The following is a 17,754-nucleotide window of genomic DNA, read 5'->3' on the forward strand; positions in this document are numbered from 1 at the left end:
CCCCCCCCCCCCGTACATTTCCTGGGTCTGTTAAAGCACAGAGGCCGGATGTTAGTGGGATTGGGACCGGCTCTGGGCACATGTCCCCACCTCATCCACACCAGAGGCTGAGGCCTCTCTCCTTACTGTCCTGTTTGCCCGAGGCTCTCTGGGTTTCTTTTCCTACCCATGAGGACAAACCTATCCTGTTCGCAGCTACTTTCAGCACGTGGCTCCCCATGCACGTGTTTATAAATGACTGCTCCTTTTCTTCCACGCCTCGGTGAACGCATGTGCCGTCTGCCGCTACCTGCGACGCTCTAGCTCCCAGATTAAAAAGCGGTGACCTCGTGGCTCACATGGCCCACTTTTCAGGGCGCGTCTCGTGACGCGCGTGAGAATGCGGTCTCTGCTTCACAGAAGGCTCTTTGTCAGCTGTGTGCTCATGAATGAAGGTCCCGCCGGGTGTGGCCTTCTGCTCCGGAATGACACCTCCACCGTTCTGTGGTTCATCTGACGGGGTTGTATTTGGGTGAATGATGCCTGTGAATAATGCTCCCAGCAGTGGCAGTCAAGTCCCGAATGCTCGTGTCTAGACTCTCTTTCTTCTTACTTCTAGGCCTGTAATCTGAAGACCCTTTCTGGGGCCGCGCCCTCCCGACCCCTTCCCGGAAATTTGCTTCCAGTGGGCAGGCGCTCACAGGGACAGGCCACACGATTTATCCTGGTGAAGGGGAGTTGGGAACTAGACGTGACCTTAAACTTCAGGCCAACAACTGGCAGGTCCATGACTGTTGGCAGGGGTCACCTGTTCGCTGGGAGACCTCTGACCTGCTCCCTGGCTCTCAAGAGTGGCCTGTGCAGGCTACTCATCAGGATCTAGAGCAGGACCTTCCAGAACTCTCTGTGACGACGGGAACGGGTCCCCCTAGTGAGACGTGGCTACTGAGCACCTGGAATGTGCCAAGTGCAACTGAGGAACCGAATCTTTTATTTCATTTTAACAAATTTAAGTTTATGTTGAAGCAACCACACGTGATGGCAAGTGGCCCCCATACTGGACAGGGCAGCTCTAGAACCTTGGAGAAGGGACCATGGTGACCATGATTCAGTGCTCTTTCTGCGGAAGGGAAATCTGAGACCCCGAGAGACCCTGGGTGAGTGTTGACGTAAATGTTCTAAGAAACAAGCCAACATGACAGGGAAAGACCGGGAAGTGATGTCAGAATCTGCCAGGAGGTGGGCTCTTTGGAGAAAGTCTTGAACAGAGACTTGGGCGGGTCCGCACTGCCAGCGGCACGGGCAGCCGTGCACGTGGGAAGCGTCTCCTCTTGCGGGCGGTCCAGGCCCCGAAGAGCTGAGGTTGGGTCGGCAGGGCCAGCCCAGGCAGCGGTCAGCAGGGGCCCGGTGCGTGGCTGCGACCATCTAGGAGCCGGGAGGGTCGCAGCACGCAGGGCTGAGCCATCCTGTGCCCAGTTTTGTTTTTTAAATACATGCAATTAGAAAAACTGAGGCATCGCCTGGTGTCTAAGACCAAAGAGCTTTGGCGGCCAGGCCGGCCACCGAGTGCCCCCACCCTGGGCAGCGCCCTCATACCCACCGGCCCGCCCTTCTCAGGAGGGCCGAGACCTCCCGGAGAGGAAGGAGGAGACGGACGTGGCGGGAACACCACAGGTGGGACCATGACCGTCTGGCCAGAACACCGCGTGGCGGCGTCCCGGAGCGGCGCGGGCGTCACACACGGCGGTTATCACTCAGTGCCTTTTTATTGCCATTGGGTTTGTGACTGTTGAGAGTGACGGCTCGAGGAGCAACGGGCGGATAAAAACCGTGGCTGGGAAGTTCTTGTGAAGAGAGGGCCCGGGCGAGGAGCCGGGAGGACTCAGAACCGGACGAAGGTGGCGTCGATCTGCCGCACGGTGGGCAGGGCCAGCATGATCTTCCGCCTGTACTGGGGGTCCTTCTGCAGGGGGTTCCGCTCCAGGTACACCGTCTCCAGGCTCTTGGCCGCCTTCAGCTCGTCGAGGTCGCTCCAGCTCTCGAGGAGATTGTCGTTCATCTGGAGGACACACACACACACACACACACACACACACACACACACACACAAGTGCGTTAGAAAAGCTTGTAGGACTGAGGGGCCCGAGCCTCCCACCCCCACACCTGGGCACGAGGCCACAGACGCGCTCCCGTCCTCCCCACTCTGAAGACAGTGTGACTTGGTATTAAGTCTTCCTGGTGCCCTCATGGAACCCTGTCACCGCTCGGTACCACTCGGCCACCTTCCAGCAGTGTCCCAAGGGAAATGCTCTTGCTCATGCCCAGGACTTGGGCCACATCACCACGAAAGGGGCTAATCCAAGTTAAGATCAGCGGAGAAGCGATCAGAGCAACACCGAGGACAACCCCGCCCCATCTCCTGGCAACGTGTCACAGTAGGTTCGGTTTCTGTTTCAGACCCATTCAGTCATCCCCACGGCCCGACGGCACGCTCTGCCTGTGACATGGTCAGCAGGGCAGCAGCCACGCTGACTAAACGTCCATCTGTCCCCGAAGTTGCCTCTGGCTTGTCCCACTGGGATGCCCCTTGCTGGGGTCTGTGACGTAAATGCCCTGCCACCGCTCACCTTACATGGCTGACATGATGGCCCCAGGATATGAACCTGGAGGAGGGGCTCAGAAGTCTGAGTTACAGGCTCAAAGCAGGTTAGATTTCACCCTCCCGATCCTGCCAAGGCCCACCTGGACAGGACCCGCCAGAGCCAGGGAGAATTCTCTCTTTGAACCACCGTCAAGACGAGGGCATGGTGGGCCTCTGGATTTAGAGTGCCCATCACAGCATGTGCTCATGGCGCTCAGTCCACACCTGTCCTGTGGATGGTGGTGGCTCCTCCGTGGGGGGCGAGACAGGAGGCTCAGAGGGTGAGCCACCCTGGCTTCTGCCAGTTCCCCAAGAATCTGGCAGAGGACCACGTGAACACAGATGGCGGGACAGTCTCTGAAGGCTAGATACAGCCATCCGCCCCGGGGGGGGTGCGGAGGCCAGGGCGTAGGCCGGGCGGTCCTGCAGGCGCCCTCAGCAACCAGCTCCAAGAGATTTCAAAGAGCCCCGATTGGTACTGTCTGCCGGATTCTGTGGTGTAAACACCCTGCCGTGGCCGATCTCACGCTACCCATGCCACGTCCCAGACCACGGCGCCGGGGTGAGGCACAGCTGGCTCTGACAAGCAGGGCAACCTGACTCCAGCAGATCATTGGAGGGTTTGGGATGACAGGAACTTTAAAGTTTTATTTTTATTTAAGTGATCTCTGCAGCCCATGTGGGGCTCACACTCGTGACCCCGAGATCAAGAGTCGCATGCTCCACCGACTGAGCCAGCCGGGTGCCCCCGATGACCAAGTTTAAACGAGGCACAAGCCGGAAAGCCGCTGGGAGCGTAGGCATCACGAACAGGGGGGTGCCACGCCAGCCTCACGGCCTGCTGGTCTGACCCCCCCCCCCCCCCAGTTCCAAGCGCACACAGGCTGAGGGCAGGTGCGCTCCTCCCGAAGGACAGGGGCAGGTCCGTCCTCTGTGAACCTGCAGCGGGAGCCGGGGTGGGTGGAGGCGACAGCGTGGCCCCTTTCATCTTCACCTCTGCATACAGAGAAGCGACCCACACGCACGCAATGGGAAGGAGGCGGAGCCTTTCCAGGAACCCACCTGTGGCCCCTCCGCAGGAGCGCCAGGGGAGTTCAAGCGCTGCGAGCCAAGAGCGCGTTAGTCGGCATGGAATTCTGGGACACTGCCTTGCCTTCGGGTCTGAAACACTGACACAGCGGCTCAGCATCTGGGTGAACGCGTGGGAACCTCCCACGTACCAGGCTCTGTTCTAGGAGCTGGGGTTCAGCAGCGACATGACATGGGGGTGGCGGTGGGGACTCGGAAGGACTGAGATGGCGGCCCTGGAAGGGTTGTGGACTTGAATCTGGTCATGGTCGTGTGGAGAGTGCTGCACGTTAGGAAGTGGTGTTAATGGTGCCGGTCAGGGATGATGGTGGCTTTGTGGCACGGTGTTGACGGCAGAGGTGCAGAGAGGCTGGATTCTGGGTAGAAGGGGGAGGGAAGGCGTCGTCTTGCATGTGATGTGTAAAAGATAAGGAGAAACAAAGGAAGATTCTGAGATCTTTGGCCCGAAGAACTGGGAGGCTGTTGAACAAAATGGAGGAAGGACAGCTTGGGGAGGGAGGCTCACGGGCTCAGGACGTGCTGCTGGGTTTGGGGGTGGGTAGTCAGCCAACGACGTCCTGCGCTGGGCACACAGTTGTTGCTGCAAATCCGGAGCCCAGGACAGACCCGGGCTGGGAATATAAATGTGGGTGCTGGGAGCAGACGGGGGTACTTGGACTGGAGAGGCTCATTAGGCAGAGAGAAGGCCCAAGACTGGACCCCGGGCAGGCACTCCGGCGTAGAGTGAGGGGTGCGAGGGACACTGAATCCAGCCACGTGTCTGCTGGTGGAGGGAAGCTTCCAACACGCCAGGTGTAGCACAGGCCCCGACGGCTAGACCATCTTGGCTGGTGGGCCACACCGTGGCTGGGGGTGCGTGCCCGTCCTAGGCCACGGGGAGAGCTTGCTGCTGAGCGAGTCCCAGGGTGGAGGGTGGAGGTGAGTGACAAGCCGGCCAGACGAGAGGTCTCCTGAGCAGGCTGCCTGCAAAGGAGGGCAGGGATGGCGGAGGGGGGGTGGGTGGGGGGGAGGGGGTCATGGTCAAGGAGAGAGGGCAGCCTTCAGGACAGGAGAGGCTGCAGCCCGTCTGTGCACGGGTGGAAACGCTTTTATGGGCTGGGGCAGGGGCGTCACTGGTGGGCGTCCTTGAACGAAGAGGAGGTGGCCGCAGAGAACCGCCTACATCCGCCGTGATGGGGGGCTGAGAGTGAGGTTCTCTCCACGCAAGGATGTCCGGCGAGGGCGGAGGAAGCTGACCCGGAGAAGATGGGCTAAGCTTGGCTCAAAAGGCAGGAAGGCACCGTGGGGAGCATGGTGGGCTCAGCCAAGGCGAAGTTAACACCTTCTGCAGGGTGAGCCGGTCGAGCAGAAGGGGGTGACGATAGCAGCCTCCTGATGTAGGAGTGGTGCGGGGGTGAGCACCTAAGAAGGCGAGAGACGGAGAGGGGGCCGGGGTCCCTGGTGATGGTCTCGATGGGGCAGCAAGCAGATGGGAATGCTGGCAGATGGAGCGGACCGCGTGGAGCCGGCAACCACAGGGCTCGGGGTCCGTCAGGGGGGGTGTCAGCAACCGTGACTTTTGGGGGGGTGAGGAGGCGCCAGGCCCCTGGGACACCTACACGGACTCGGAGAGCAGCAAGGACCGCGCGTGGCAGGGGCAGTGCTGGGTGGGAGTGAGTCCCGACATCTTCAAGGAAGGGAGGGGTGAGGCCCCCGGGGTGGAGTGAGCACACCAGGCTGCGTGGTGGGAGGAAGGAAGGAGGAAGAACCGTCCGGAGGTGGGCATGAGAACAAGACACCACAACCCCCCTCCAGGCCCAGAGATTAATTGGCACCAAGGGTTTGGTTTCTTATGACAACTTCTTTTTAAGCACAGATCATATTTTCCTATTTACAGATCTGTGATTTTAGACCAAACGCTAGACGTTGTGGATAACGTGCTATCGACACTGGATTCTTTGAAGAGAATGGATTTTTTGTTCTAATACCAGCTGATCAGCACGCCCTGAGTGAACCTGGTTTCACCCTTTGTCAGGGTCCCCCCGACTCGGTGGGACCAACCTCCAAACTCCACCTCTGGAGATAGTTTGAGCTTGGTTTAGGCTTTATTTAGGGTGGGTCTGCGGTAGGTCGAATCTGAGCCTGGGGTCCTTCCGTCAGGAAGGGCCTCTGTGGAGTCCAGCCTGGATGCTGAGGGTGTCGGCAAGCTCTCTCTACGTGGGCACCGCACCCCGGCATTGCTACCGCGTGAGCCTTGAGTGGGGCGGCCTTGGGCCCAGACGGCTCGGGCCTCGGCCACGGTGTGCTGGGCCCCTTCTCTGCACGGCTACCCCCTCTGCAGTGCCTCATGCCTTGTCTTGCCATAAACTTTGACCGCGGGTTCTGTTCTTCGCTCCACAGTTGCCACGCCTCCCCAGGGCCACAGCCTCGTGCTCTGCCTGGGTAGAGCCAAACCACATCTTGTACTTGCTCATGGCTGGAGGCCAGTCCGCTACCTGCTCGGCGGCCACGGCCAGAACGTCTGCACTAATTCCCCGTGAGCCCGCGCACTCCCAGACCTCCTTGGGCGAGGAACCCTCTTTTCACATGACTTCTTGTGGGCCGAGGGTGCCACCTGCTTCGGAAAGTCTAGGTTTCCAAAACCCAGGTCTTGGCCCCGCGAAGGGACGGAAACCTGCAAGAGGGCCCGGGCGCTGAGAAGGCGCTCTGCCGTCGGCCTGAGTGGTGCATCCCCTGGAGGGGACGCTGGAGAACAGCTCCTTCAGGACGCATTCTCAAGTGTTATTCGATGAAGCATAAATCTACCCACCCGTGAGCCGCTCACACGGCCAAATGCAAAGTGGGCACGATTCGAAGTGCCGAGGAAGCAGTCCATCCACCGCCAAAGTGGACAGCCACTGAAACGGTGCACACACGTACCTACGCTTTGACCTTAACACAGCAAAATAAAAGTAGCAGTACAGCATTCTTTGGAAGAAAGAAGGTTTTTTGCAACATTGCTTAAAAACCTTTTCATAACATCACAGTGGTGGACTCAGGCTGTCAGCTCTGGCACAGGCGGCCGCACAGCGCCCGGTCCTCTTCTGGTTCAAAATACACGTTTTCTCCTATCTGCCCACCGCACGCTTGCCGTCCTGCACGTCACGGTGCCCGCGGACACCAGCATGCCGCCAGTTCTGGGGGGGAGACTATCTCTATAAAGTCCAGATTCCAGCATTTCGGGTGATCCAGTCGGCCTCCGGGCAATTTCCTCCAGGATCCCATCAGTGCGGAACTGGAGATTTCACTCCTCCCCACTGGAACACTGGAATGATGTCTTGGATACAGATAACTTTTAGAGTCTTATCTTCATGTTTCCAAAATGGAGCGCAAAACCATTCCCTTGTATTGTTTCCACACACAGTTCAGAGTCTCCTGAGCCCAGGCCGGGGCAAAGATGTTATACTCACTGAGGGAAAACACGGCACCTCCTGTCCCCCGTTACGTTCTTTACAACCGGGGCGTAAAGGAACAGGGTGGGGTGTGACCCTTAGAGAGTATCTCCCCAGAAGGTATGAGGTCTCTTACTCTAGAACATTTCCCACCTTCTACTCACATTTTATTTTCTTCTGTTAAATGAAATTGACTTTGTGAAGAAACTCAGTTAACTTTCCTGTGGAATGCCCCTCATTCGGATGTACCCTCTGGCTCTCTTTTGGTGTCATCTAGCATGTTCTTCTAGCCCCCGTGTTTCCTGTAAACTCAAAGTTAGGTCTGAATGCTTGGTTAGAGCAAATAAACATTTTTGGCAAGTATGCTTTATAGATGACTCACACGGGGGGCGGGGGGACACAGCATCAGGCTGTTGCTGTCAGGGACGGTAAACTTGGTCCTATGGATGAAGTTGCCCTTTGCATTTAGCAAATTCTACGTGGGGCGACACACGGCAGACATCCAGCTCTTCAGTGATTTTAGCATCCAGGGATGAGGTGGCCTGAGTCCACGACTGGAATTCTGCTTTTGACAGTCTCCCTGCTCGACATCTTCCCAGCAGACTGCTTGTGGTTTTTGAGACCCTAACTTCACAGGATGTATTTCCCATTACGATGGTTTTTTGTGGCTGATATTTATATAGAAGATTTACATTTAATTTCCCCTAAACTCAGTGACATCTTACAAACAGCGGTGTGGAAGAATTCTCAAGGTACATCTTGTAAATCACTGGTAGAATATCACAATCGCCTATTTGTGGACAATCTGTAGGGCATTTCAAGAAAGGGGATGTGTGCCTTGTGTGCTGCTGGCGTCAGAAGAGGTGTCTGTTACTTCGTATTCAGGTACGGATTCAAGAGGGAGAGCAAGACAGAGTCCCTGGGACCGAGGGCAGCCTCTTCATAGCCCAAGCACAGGGGTGAGCTCCTGTGGCCTCTGCCATGTTTTGTTGGAAATGAGTCGGTAAGGCCCACACACACTTGTGGGCAGGGGTCACGTGGGCACGAATGCCAGGATCTCAGTGAGGGGGACACATCATCGGTCATCTCCTGTGGTTTCCATGGATGTTTTCTCCTTGTTCTGGGTGGCACTTTCCTGCCTCTCTGCACACTGGCTGCTGTGGATGCCACACTTCTTGCAGCCTGCGTTTTGCTGTCCTCCTCTAAAGAGCGGTGTTCTGCGAAGCCTCCTGGTCCCGTGAAGGCCTGGCCGCAGGCTCCGGGAGAGTGCCGCATGTGCCTCTGACGTGTGGCTGTGCTGGGCTGTCGATGCGCTTTCTGGGGTGTCGGGCCAGCCGTCCCGCCCTGGCAGGTTGGAACGCGGTGCCTCCAACACGCTGCGTGGCATCCGGAATCTCCGCCCGGCCCGACGTCCTCAGCTGTCCTCTGCCAGGCCTGCTGCCCATGTGCAGCTTATTCTTCGGCTGAGGGATCCTCAGGCTGATTTCTCTGGCTTTGTCTCCGTGTGGCCATCGCCCCGCTGCGAGCCTGCCCTGAAAATTTCAGCCCCAGGAGCCCAAGCTCCAATTTCTGCTTCCTTTGCTTGGGGAAACCGCGGCTCTGTGTCTGGGCCCACCTGTGTGTGGCGAGCACCCTTGGCTGAGGGCCGTGGTGTGGACACGGTGGTCGCCCCGAGCCCATGGCCTGGAAACAGCTACTCCCTATGCCTGCCCATGTGACAGCTGTTTGTGCGAGATGGGAAGACTGAAGGCCTTTCCTCCATGCCTAAACCTGGCCCCAGATCCAAACCCAACACGACAGGCCACACTAGTGTGACTTTGTATTTGTGTCTATTTTCTTGTATGTGGAGTATTCGGAAGGATCCTACTCACGTTAGTATATTTATCCTGTAACATATTTAAAATAGTTTCAAAATCATAACACCAATATTATCACGAATAAAACCACCAAGGGACATTCAAGATCCTTTAGGAGTTCTTTCTGTGCTTAGGATGCAGCTCCCAAAGGCCGTATGGTCAGAGAACTCTTTCCTGCGTCACTGTCTTCTGTGTCGTTATTGTAGGAATTTGAAATATTGAGTCGTTTGTTTTAGTCCACTTAGAATTGTAAATTAAAAATGTTTAAAAAAAAGCATAAAGCATTTTCAAAAACCAAAACTCTGCAAAATGATGTGTTTGGAGAAGACACGGTCTGCTGTTACACCCTCCACCTTCCCCTCGGGCCCCACGGGCGACCGTTTCTGCAGGTTGATGCTTCTGGGGTTTCTCTCTGCAGAAAGGAGGGACACGTGTACCCGCTCTTATTTATACACTTTACACACGCACGCACTAACTTCTGCGCAGCACGCTACGTATCTGGGCTCGTCCACGCCGACTTCTGGGAGCCGGGATGATCTGGTGAAGGGGAGGCTGTCTAGACTGCTCCCAGCTCAACTGCTGCCTTCTTGCTTGGCCCCACACATCTCCCTGCCCATGACCTTCGCCTTTCCCTCAGCTGGTGACCAGTTTCTGCTGACTCACCATCGATGTTTCACTTGGAACTCACGCCCTTCTTTCTCACCCCGCCGCGACCTGCCAGGTCTGCTCACGTGGCCTCAGTCACCTGTAGGGCAGCAGGAGAAGGGTCTCGGCCTCTGCTGGCCTCCACTGGCCCCTGCACTCCCGCCAGTATGGAGCACACAAGGCGGCCATGTGGCTCACCTGCTCGGCCCCTTGCTGACAAGCATGCGTGGAAATACACCTCCTTCTCTTTTTCTTCCCAAGATAAAAATGTTCATTGCCGAGGAGTGGGAAATACAGCAAGGGAGGAAAAGAAAAAGATAAAAATCATGCGCGGTCTCGCCACAAAAGGAAGACCGCTGTTAATGTTCTGTTCTGTCTTCTTCGGCCTTCTCTGTGAGCCACAGAGCCTATCTTGGCGGGAGGCACTGGCGTCAGCTTCACCTCTGCTCTCTTCGAATGTACTTTTCCATGCTTTGGTTTTCAATCACGAGAGACGTAAGTGCTCACCATGGAAAACTTGGAGGAACCGCAGAGTAGAAAGAGAAAAAAGAAACCGCTGTAGGTGTGCAATCCAGAGAGCAGGGTTTCTCGTTTCTACACACGTTCCTCTGGCCTTTCCCTGTGTGCGAGCGTCCACGTGTACTGAGTTCACCAACACCCGGATCTGCCCCCAAATACCTGGCCCCTTCCTTTTTTCCCATCAACATTATGGGCATTTTCCTGGAATTAAATCCCCTTTACAAACGTCATTTGAAAGCCTTGCTTTATAGTAGCATAATATTTCATCATGTGGCCATATCATAATTTATTATTCCCTAAGTTGGAGAGAACATATGAATGATACAAATTTAAAGTTTCAGAAGAAAATCTGGACAATTGTTTTTATAAGTTTTGAGTTTATGACCTTTTCTTTTTTTTTTTTTTTTTTTTTTTTTTTTTTTTCTACGTTTATTTATTTTTGGGACAGAGAGAGACAGAGCATGAATGGGGGGAGGGACAGAGAGAGAGGGAGACACAGAATCGGAAACAGGCTCCAGGCTCTGAGCCATCAGCCCAGAGCCTGACGCGGGGCTCGAACTCACGGACCGTGAGATCGTGACCTGGCTGAAGTCGGACGCTTAACCGACTGCGCCACCCAGGCGCCCCGTTTATGACCTTTTCTAAGCTGACACTAAATGCTGAAAACCAAGGAAAAAACAGATTTCTCGTTCTTCTTTGTAATCTGATCTTTTTCTTTTTTACAACGAACAGAAATACTTTTATCGTTAGAAAATACAACAAAGCTATTTCCACTGTAAAAAAAACAACAAACCCAGATCCTGATGTCTATGTATTTTTGTACATAATCTTTGACTTTCTCATCATTTTGTTAGGTCTTAGATGTGAAAGTTCCAAGGCTCTGAATGCCCCACAGAACACGTGTCCACCAGAGTCCTGCCGGCGCCCAAGGGAGTGCTCGCCACAACGCACGCCTCATTCTAGCAAAGGCTTTGTCAACCCGACCATCAAAACACCACATCTCACTGTTTCAGTGTATTCTAAAAATTAATAAGTAGGAAACGCTTTATGTATCTACGAGCAACTGTTACTTCTTATTCTGTGACATGCCTATTCGTGCTCTGTCCCCCACCTCCCGTTTTCAAATGGCGCCCCTCTAGGAGCCGTTTTTAATACAGTAACCCTCAGCTCACGTACCTGCACGGGGTCATTTTCAATGTTATCCACAGCTGGTCTCCACCCAGCTACCCAAGCTTCCTCTCCTAAATTCCTGCCTCTCATTCAACCGAGCGTGTGCCAGGCACTGTTCTAGGGGTTGGTGAGGCAAGACTGAGCAAAACAGAGAGACTCCTCTGCCCCGCGAAGCTCACGGTGTGCCGTGGAGGAGTGAGAGAGAAAAGTGAAAAATTACATGAAGTCACAGGACCTCCACTTCAAGCGAGGGAAGGACTGGAGCGGGACTCCACTTTTCTGTCGTAAACTGGAAGACAGGACAAGTAACATGAAACTGCTGTTCGCATACACTGGACAACAGGTGACACAGGACAGTGACTCCAGAGAGCAGGGAAACGAGGGAGGTGAGCTCTGTGTGCATCTGGCCTTCTGTCTGCAGGCATGCTGTGGACCACAGGGGAACCCAAGTAGAGCCTGGAGGCCACGCTGAGTTGAGACAGTGAATCTGGTTTGGGAAGGCAGAGGCAGCTGGGATTTCTGGAGAGGAGTGAGCTGTATAGGAAAAAAGCTCCAGAAGGGCACCCAGTGTCCCCTTGAATCTTGGACTGACAACCGAGTGTGGATGGTGGCGTGAAATTACAGGACTGGCCACAGCATAGAAGCCACGAGGCGCCAGACGCAATGAACTGGGCAAGGCCAGAGCTCATGCACGGAAAGGACATGTTTGTGCCGTCACCAACCAGAGGCAGAGACCTCGTTAAATGCCCAGGGCATTCACTAGAGACCCAAGAAGGGTCACAGCCTAGAAACAGAGCAGAGTAGCCTTAGAGGACAGGCTTCGTAGATTCACGCTGATAAAGCTGAAAGTGAGCCTCAAAAGGATCAGGTTCACTGTCTGCCAGCTATACAGGCCAATACACTTTAAAGGAAAGCCAAAAAAAAAAAAAAAAAAAAAAAAAAATCCAGAGTCAATAACTTCACATCTTTTTAAAAAAAGATTTTATTTTTAAGTAATCTCTATACCTAGTGTGGGGCTTGAACTCACAGCCCTGAGACCAAGAATTGCATGCTCTACTGACTGAGCCAGCCAGGTGCCCCAATAACTTAACATCCTAATGGCCAGCACCTAATACAAAAATTACTAGCCATGTGAAAAAGGAAGGCTTCAAGGGAAACACAAACATTAAGGAGAGAAACAGAATCTATAAAAAGAGAACCAAACTTTTTTTTAGAGTTGAAAAATACAACATCTGAGCTAAAAAACTGACTCTAAGAGCTTAACAGCATATGAACATTGCAGACGATCATGACCTTACAGACATAGGAACAGAAATCATACAAACGCAAGCACACAACATAAAAGCCAGTGACCCAGTGACCAAGCACTGGACAACATATGCATAATTGGAGTTTTAGGAAGAAACTGGGGGAAGGGGAGCAGAATAAATTTTGGAGGAAATTATTTTCAGAAGTTTGCTGCATCTGATTTTGAAAACTATAAATTCACAGATCCCAAAAGCTCAACAGCACGTGACCTTCAAGTTGCAAGAAACAGAAGTGACGATGGAACATAAATAAGCAGCTGGAGGGAGACAGGGGTGCCTGGGGGGCTCAGTCGGTTGAACATCCGACTTCAGCTCAGGTTATGATCTCATGGTTCGTGGGTTTAAGCCCCATGTCGGGCTCTGTGCTGACAGCTCGGAGCCTGAAGCCTGCTTCGGATTCTGTGTCTCCCTCTCTCTCTCTGCCCCTCCCCCACTCACGCTGTCTCTCTCAAAAATAAACATTAAAAAAATTATATATTAAAAAAAAGCAGCTGGAGGGAGAGAGACATGTCACACAGAAGGGGCGAAAATGACTAACAATTTCTCATCAGGAACAGTGCAGGCCGGAGCACAATGGAAACACGTATGAAGTGCTGTAGACAAACCCCCCAAACTGGCAAACTAGAATTGTAGAGCTGTAATCCCATACTTCAAAAATGAAAGCAAAATAAAGAGACTTTTCCAGACAAATCAAAGCTGAAACAATTGGTTTACAACAGGCTGCACAATAAAAAATTATTAAAATTCTTCAGGTGGAAGGGAAATGGCACAATGGAAACCACATAAAATAATTAAAAAATGCCAGAAATGGTAAAATAAGTGGATTTTGTTATTAAATTTCCTTAAAAGATAACTGATCTTAAATCTACGAAAAGGCTTAAATCTATGAAAAGTAAAACACAGGACAACGTCAGCTGTTGGAGAGGAATGGAAGCACACTCCTTTAAGGGACTCACATTATTTGTGACGTGATATATCATTTGAAGGCAGACTGTGATAAATTGAAGATATATTTTGTGATTCCTAAAATACAGCATACAGATATAAGCAAATTACGTCAATAGTGAAAATAAAATAGACTACCAAAAATAATGTTTTTCTAATCCGAAAAGAAGGCAAGAAAAGAGAAAAAAAGGAACAAAGAACACAGGGGACAAATAAAAACCGAATAGCAAGCTGGCAGACCTAAACCCAACCATTGCACAAAGTGGAAGTGAATGTAATTGTACTAAACGTGAGCAGGGTAAATACTGCCCTTAAAAGGCAGAGACGGTCAGACTGGATAAAAAAGCAAAACCGATGTGCTGTCTACGAGAGACGTATTTTACCTATCATGAAGACAGAGGTTGAGTAAACGGATGGAGAAAGAGACCCATGGAAACAGTAACAGGAGAAAGATAGAACGGCCAGATTAACACGGAGAGGTAGAATTCAGGACAAGAACAAAGAGGGCAGCGCGGAAAAGGGACATTCCATATGATGAAAAGACAATGCCTCAAGAAGACACTATAATCCTAAATGTGTATGCAACCAATAAAAACCTTAAAGATACAAGGAGCAAAAGCTGGGGAACTGAACGGAGAAAGCAAACCCACGGTTATGTTTGGGATATTCCAACATCCTTCTCTCAGTAACTGGCAGGACAAGCAGAACATCAATAAACATAGGATTCGGGTGATTAAAATTTTATTAAGCCTGGCTTCCTATTTCTCTCTCAGAGACCAGCTCATAGCTAAGCAAACCCTACATGTGATAGGAGCACAGAAGAGTTTGAGAGCTCCCAGTTTGCAACCTCCCTTCCTGAAATGCAATTCCTCAGTGGTAAAATGGCATAATACCGCCTGCTTCGCAGGGTTGCTATGATCAGCAGATCAGAAGAGGAAGCAGTCTGGGCACCATCAAGCACTGTAGGCTCTGCCTCATTTGACTGTCTTCATCTGCTTTGTGTGTTACAGGGCAGGGCACTACCCACCTTCCGGCAAGTGCCAGCCTGCCTGCCTGCCTTCCCGATGGCCAGGGTGCCCAGCTGGCCTCTACCTGTGGTCTCAGCACCCCATGTCCCATGCTCTTGTCCCTTGGCAGGGCATGTAGAAGCAATCACACATCTCAGAAACACTGCTTCAGTATCAGCTGGTTTCCCAAACCTCCTGAAATGTTCTGCCAGGAGCCCTTTCCCTGTCACCCAGGTCCCGTGCCACTGGACTCGTTTGGTTGTTTGGTTTCTCTGTGTGGTTCCCCCACCTCTCCAGAGCCAAAACTCTTTGCTCTGATCCAACCAGCCTATCCGCAGCCTCACCTTCCTTCGGGGGTGGGCTGCACGCTAGACCCACCAGGCTCGTGGCAGCTCACCGGTGCCTCCAGCCTGACACCCTTTTCCCACCTTTCTACTTCTGGTTCTGGTCTCCCCAGATTTGCTCTGGCACCGCAACCTGACACGACCCAAGACCCAGCGCTATCGGTAAGGGGCAAAGTTCGTTTTCACAGCAGGCTACCTGTGTTGTCGGGAAGCCTGGAGGAGTTTTTAAGATGACGTAAGCAGGGTCAGCAGCACGGCTATGGAAGGAAGAGTCATGTCTCAGACTCCACGCACAGCCTGGTCAGCTGAGCACACCCAGGACAACGCTCGCTTCAAAGGATCTCAGGGTGAAACGTCTGCCACGATCCGTGCACGGGCCTCCAGCCCGGGGACAGGCAGCGCACACACGTCAGGAGAGCACGCCACAGAGCCCGACACTGCGGCCCTCAGCTCGGTGACCGTCGTGCAACGCTTTAGAGGAGTCAAGAAGTTAGGACCTGCGACGTGCTGCTTCTCTTCCTACTTCTTCCTCCCGGCTCTGGGATACCACTCCCCAACCCACACCTGTTAGCCTCAGAAAACATGAGGCAGAGCCCGGGAGGACCGAGTGCAGAGAGCCTTCCGGCTTCTCCTTCTTTGCTGCTGCGGTCTATCTGCACTGAACGCACTAGCTCCCGGGCCAGATCTGGAAAGCTCTCGGTCACAGGCAACTCTCACCCTACAGACCCGGGCCTCTCACATCTTCTTGTGCGCTGCGATCCCCAGAATCTGTGAAAACGCGGATGCCGCTACAGCCCGCGTCTGTGCGTCTGGGATGACGTGGGGCCCGAGTTCCGCTCCTGGGTGATGCCGGCGCACACAGCCAAGAGTAAACTCTGCGACAGCGCCCCCCACCTCACTGCATAGGAGGCGCCTGGGGCTGGCGCTCCGCACGTACTCAGTGCTACGCTCGGTGGCGCCACTTCAGCGGAGGCAGAACCAATCCCGGCGGTCATTCCACTTACCCAGAATTCCTGCAGCTCTGTCAGATGGCTGACGTTTTCAATCTTTTTGATTCTGTTTGATGCAATGTCCAACATCGTGAGTTTGTTCTAAAATAAGGAAATAAGATTGTTCCTGGATTACCTCAGTTCAATAATGACCGTGTGACCACACACATGCCGTCGGGTGCCGTGCTCACGGCCGTGGGGCGAGCCACCCTCCCTACCCTCAAGGAACAGGAGCAGGCTATCAGGACGTGGTCACCCGCCACTCCCTGCGGCCCACCCGTGCTACTCGCACACAGACCCTCACCACCACCTCGGCAGAGCCCCCGTTAACACTGGCATCTGACAGTCTCCACCACAGGCTCCCAGATCCCCGTCTACAAGGATCGGTGTCCCAGTGGGCTGTGTAGTCCTAGGAAGGGCAGAGTGACACCTCCCTAGAAGCAGGGGAGGCCTGGGGCTCTGGGAGGCCGCATGGGGGCATCTGGTGTGGGCCCCGAAGAAGGGGTAACCACTGTAGCAACACTTATTTAGTTTCTGTTGAGGACACGCACGATATATCAAAAGGAATCCTCAGAACAGTATTTTTGTTTCCAACAACATCTGCTTTAGCGCGTACCCCACAACCCCCTATCCGAAGAATGCCCAGCAGATACGGTTTTTCTAACGCATATGAGCTAAGCCTGAGTAACATTTTTTTAAAGTTCAGGGTTTAAAGATTTAACAGAGTTGAATAACATTGTAGTAAAAACGAAGTCTGTTAAAGCTCCCGCCGCTTGCTGAAGTATGTTGAATCAAACCAGTTGGCGAAGTTTTTCTAAAATCAAAAAGGAAACATTTAGAAGTTGGTTCACAGCCGCCCAAAGAAGTCCATTCCCTTCTCGTCTGCCCATTTCTCACTGTGGATTCCTTCCTACATTTTCTACTGTATTCATGGGATTCCGAGTCCTGGTCCTCCCAAGTTTTAAGGGAAGGTTAAAAACCGTCTCAATAAAAGAAAAAGAAATCCACGAACACACACAGAAGCCCCCAGCCAGCGGCGGTGCTGACTCAGAAGCGCTCTGGTCCTGGTCTCGGGTTCCTCGAGGGCCCGCCACCCATCCCGCACCCACGTCACCCCGTAAGAGCCCTGGCCAGTCAGTTTCCAGGAAGCTACATGGTGCCACGTCAGGTCACATGCAAGCTGGGCACGGGCACGCAGATGAGCAGCTCCTCTGAGTAGCTTGTGTTGGGCACGTCGTGTGTGCTCAGACTGCCACGCGACTGCAGTGTGCCAGGAGGCTCCTGCCTATGGGAGCTGGGGGGCGGTTGGTGGGACCGCAGCAAGCGGGGACTTAGGAGAACTCGGCAGAAGAGGGCCGGGTCCTCCATGGCGGTTGTCTCTGGCTCTCTGACCCCATCCTGCAGTGCTCGGTGTCACGGGGTGCACACGAGGAGACACACGACAGGCCGATGACGGCGTGGGCCCCGTCCAAGGCCGTAGCACCAGGGGCATCACAGTGCACAGCACTGGCGCAGGGACTCAGCTATGTGCTCGACACTGTCTTGTTTTTTCTGGGGAGCTGGACAGTGTTTTGAAAGCTCATCTAAAAGCAAACCGGTAAGAGCTACTTAAAAAAATAAAGAGAGGGGGGCGCCTGGGTGGCGCAGTCGGTTAAGCGTCTGACTTCGGCCAGGTCACGATCTCGCGGTCCGTGAGTTCGAGCCCCGCGTCAGGCTCTGGGCTGATGGCTCGGAGCCTGGAGCCTGTTTCCAATGATTCTGTGTCTCCCTCTCTCTCTGCCCCTCGCCCGTTCATGCTCTGTCTCTCTCTGTCCCAAAAATAAATAAAAAACGTTGAAAAAAAAAAATTAAAG

General features: G+C 53.4%; 1 protein-coding gene across 3 annotated transcripts in view; it reads right to left on the bottom strand.

Annotated features, from left to right (window-relative positions):
- Positions 1 to 1,726: 1,726 nt before the first annotated feature.
- PPP1R7 (protein phosphatase 1 regulatory subunit 7) overlaps positions 1,727 to 17,754 on the bottom strand; it is a 30,234-nt gene continuing 14,206 nt past the window's right edge. For 2 of the 3 annotated variants that reach the window (XM_049614527.1, XM_049614526.1), the window contains exons 9-10: positions 15,917 to 16,003; positions 1,727 to 2,038 (exon numbers count right to left, since the gene is read on the bottom strand). In XM_049614527.1, the coding sequence (XP_049470484.1) occupies positions 1,862 to 2,038; positions 15,917 to 16,003 (264 nt within the window). In that variant the 3' untranslated portion in view covers positions 1,727 to 1,861. Of the gene's footprint in view, positions 2,039 to 4,705; positions 10,137 to 15,916; positions 16,004 to 17,754 lie in introns of those variants that run through there. The other variant, XM_049614528.1, reaches the window with a different exon arrangement.

Source organism: Panthera uncia, assembly GCF_023721935.1.
Source record: "Panthera uncia isolate 11264 chromosome C1 unlocalized genomic scaffold, Puncia_PCG_1.0 HiC_scaffold_3, whole genome shotgun sequence".
Classification (NCBI taxonomy): Eukaryota; Metazoa; Chordata; class Mammalia; order Carnivora; family Felidae; genus Panthera; species Panthera uncia.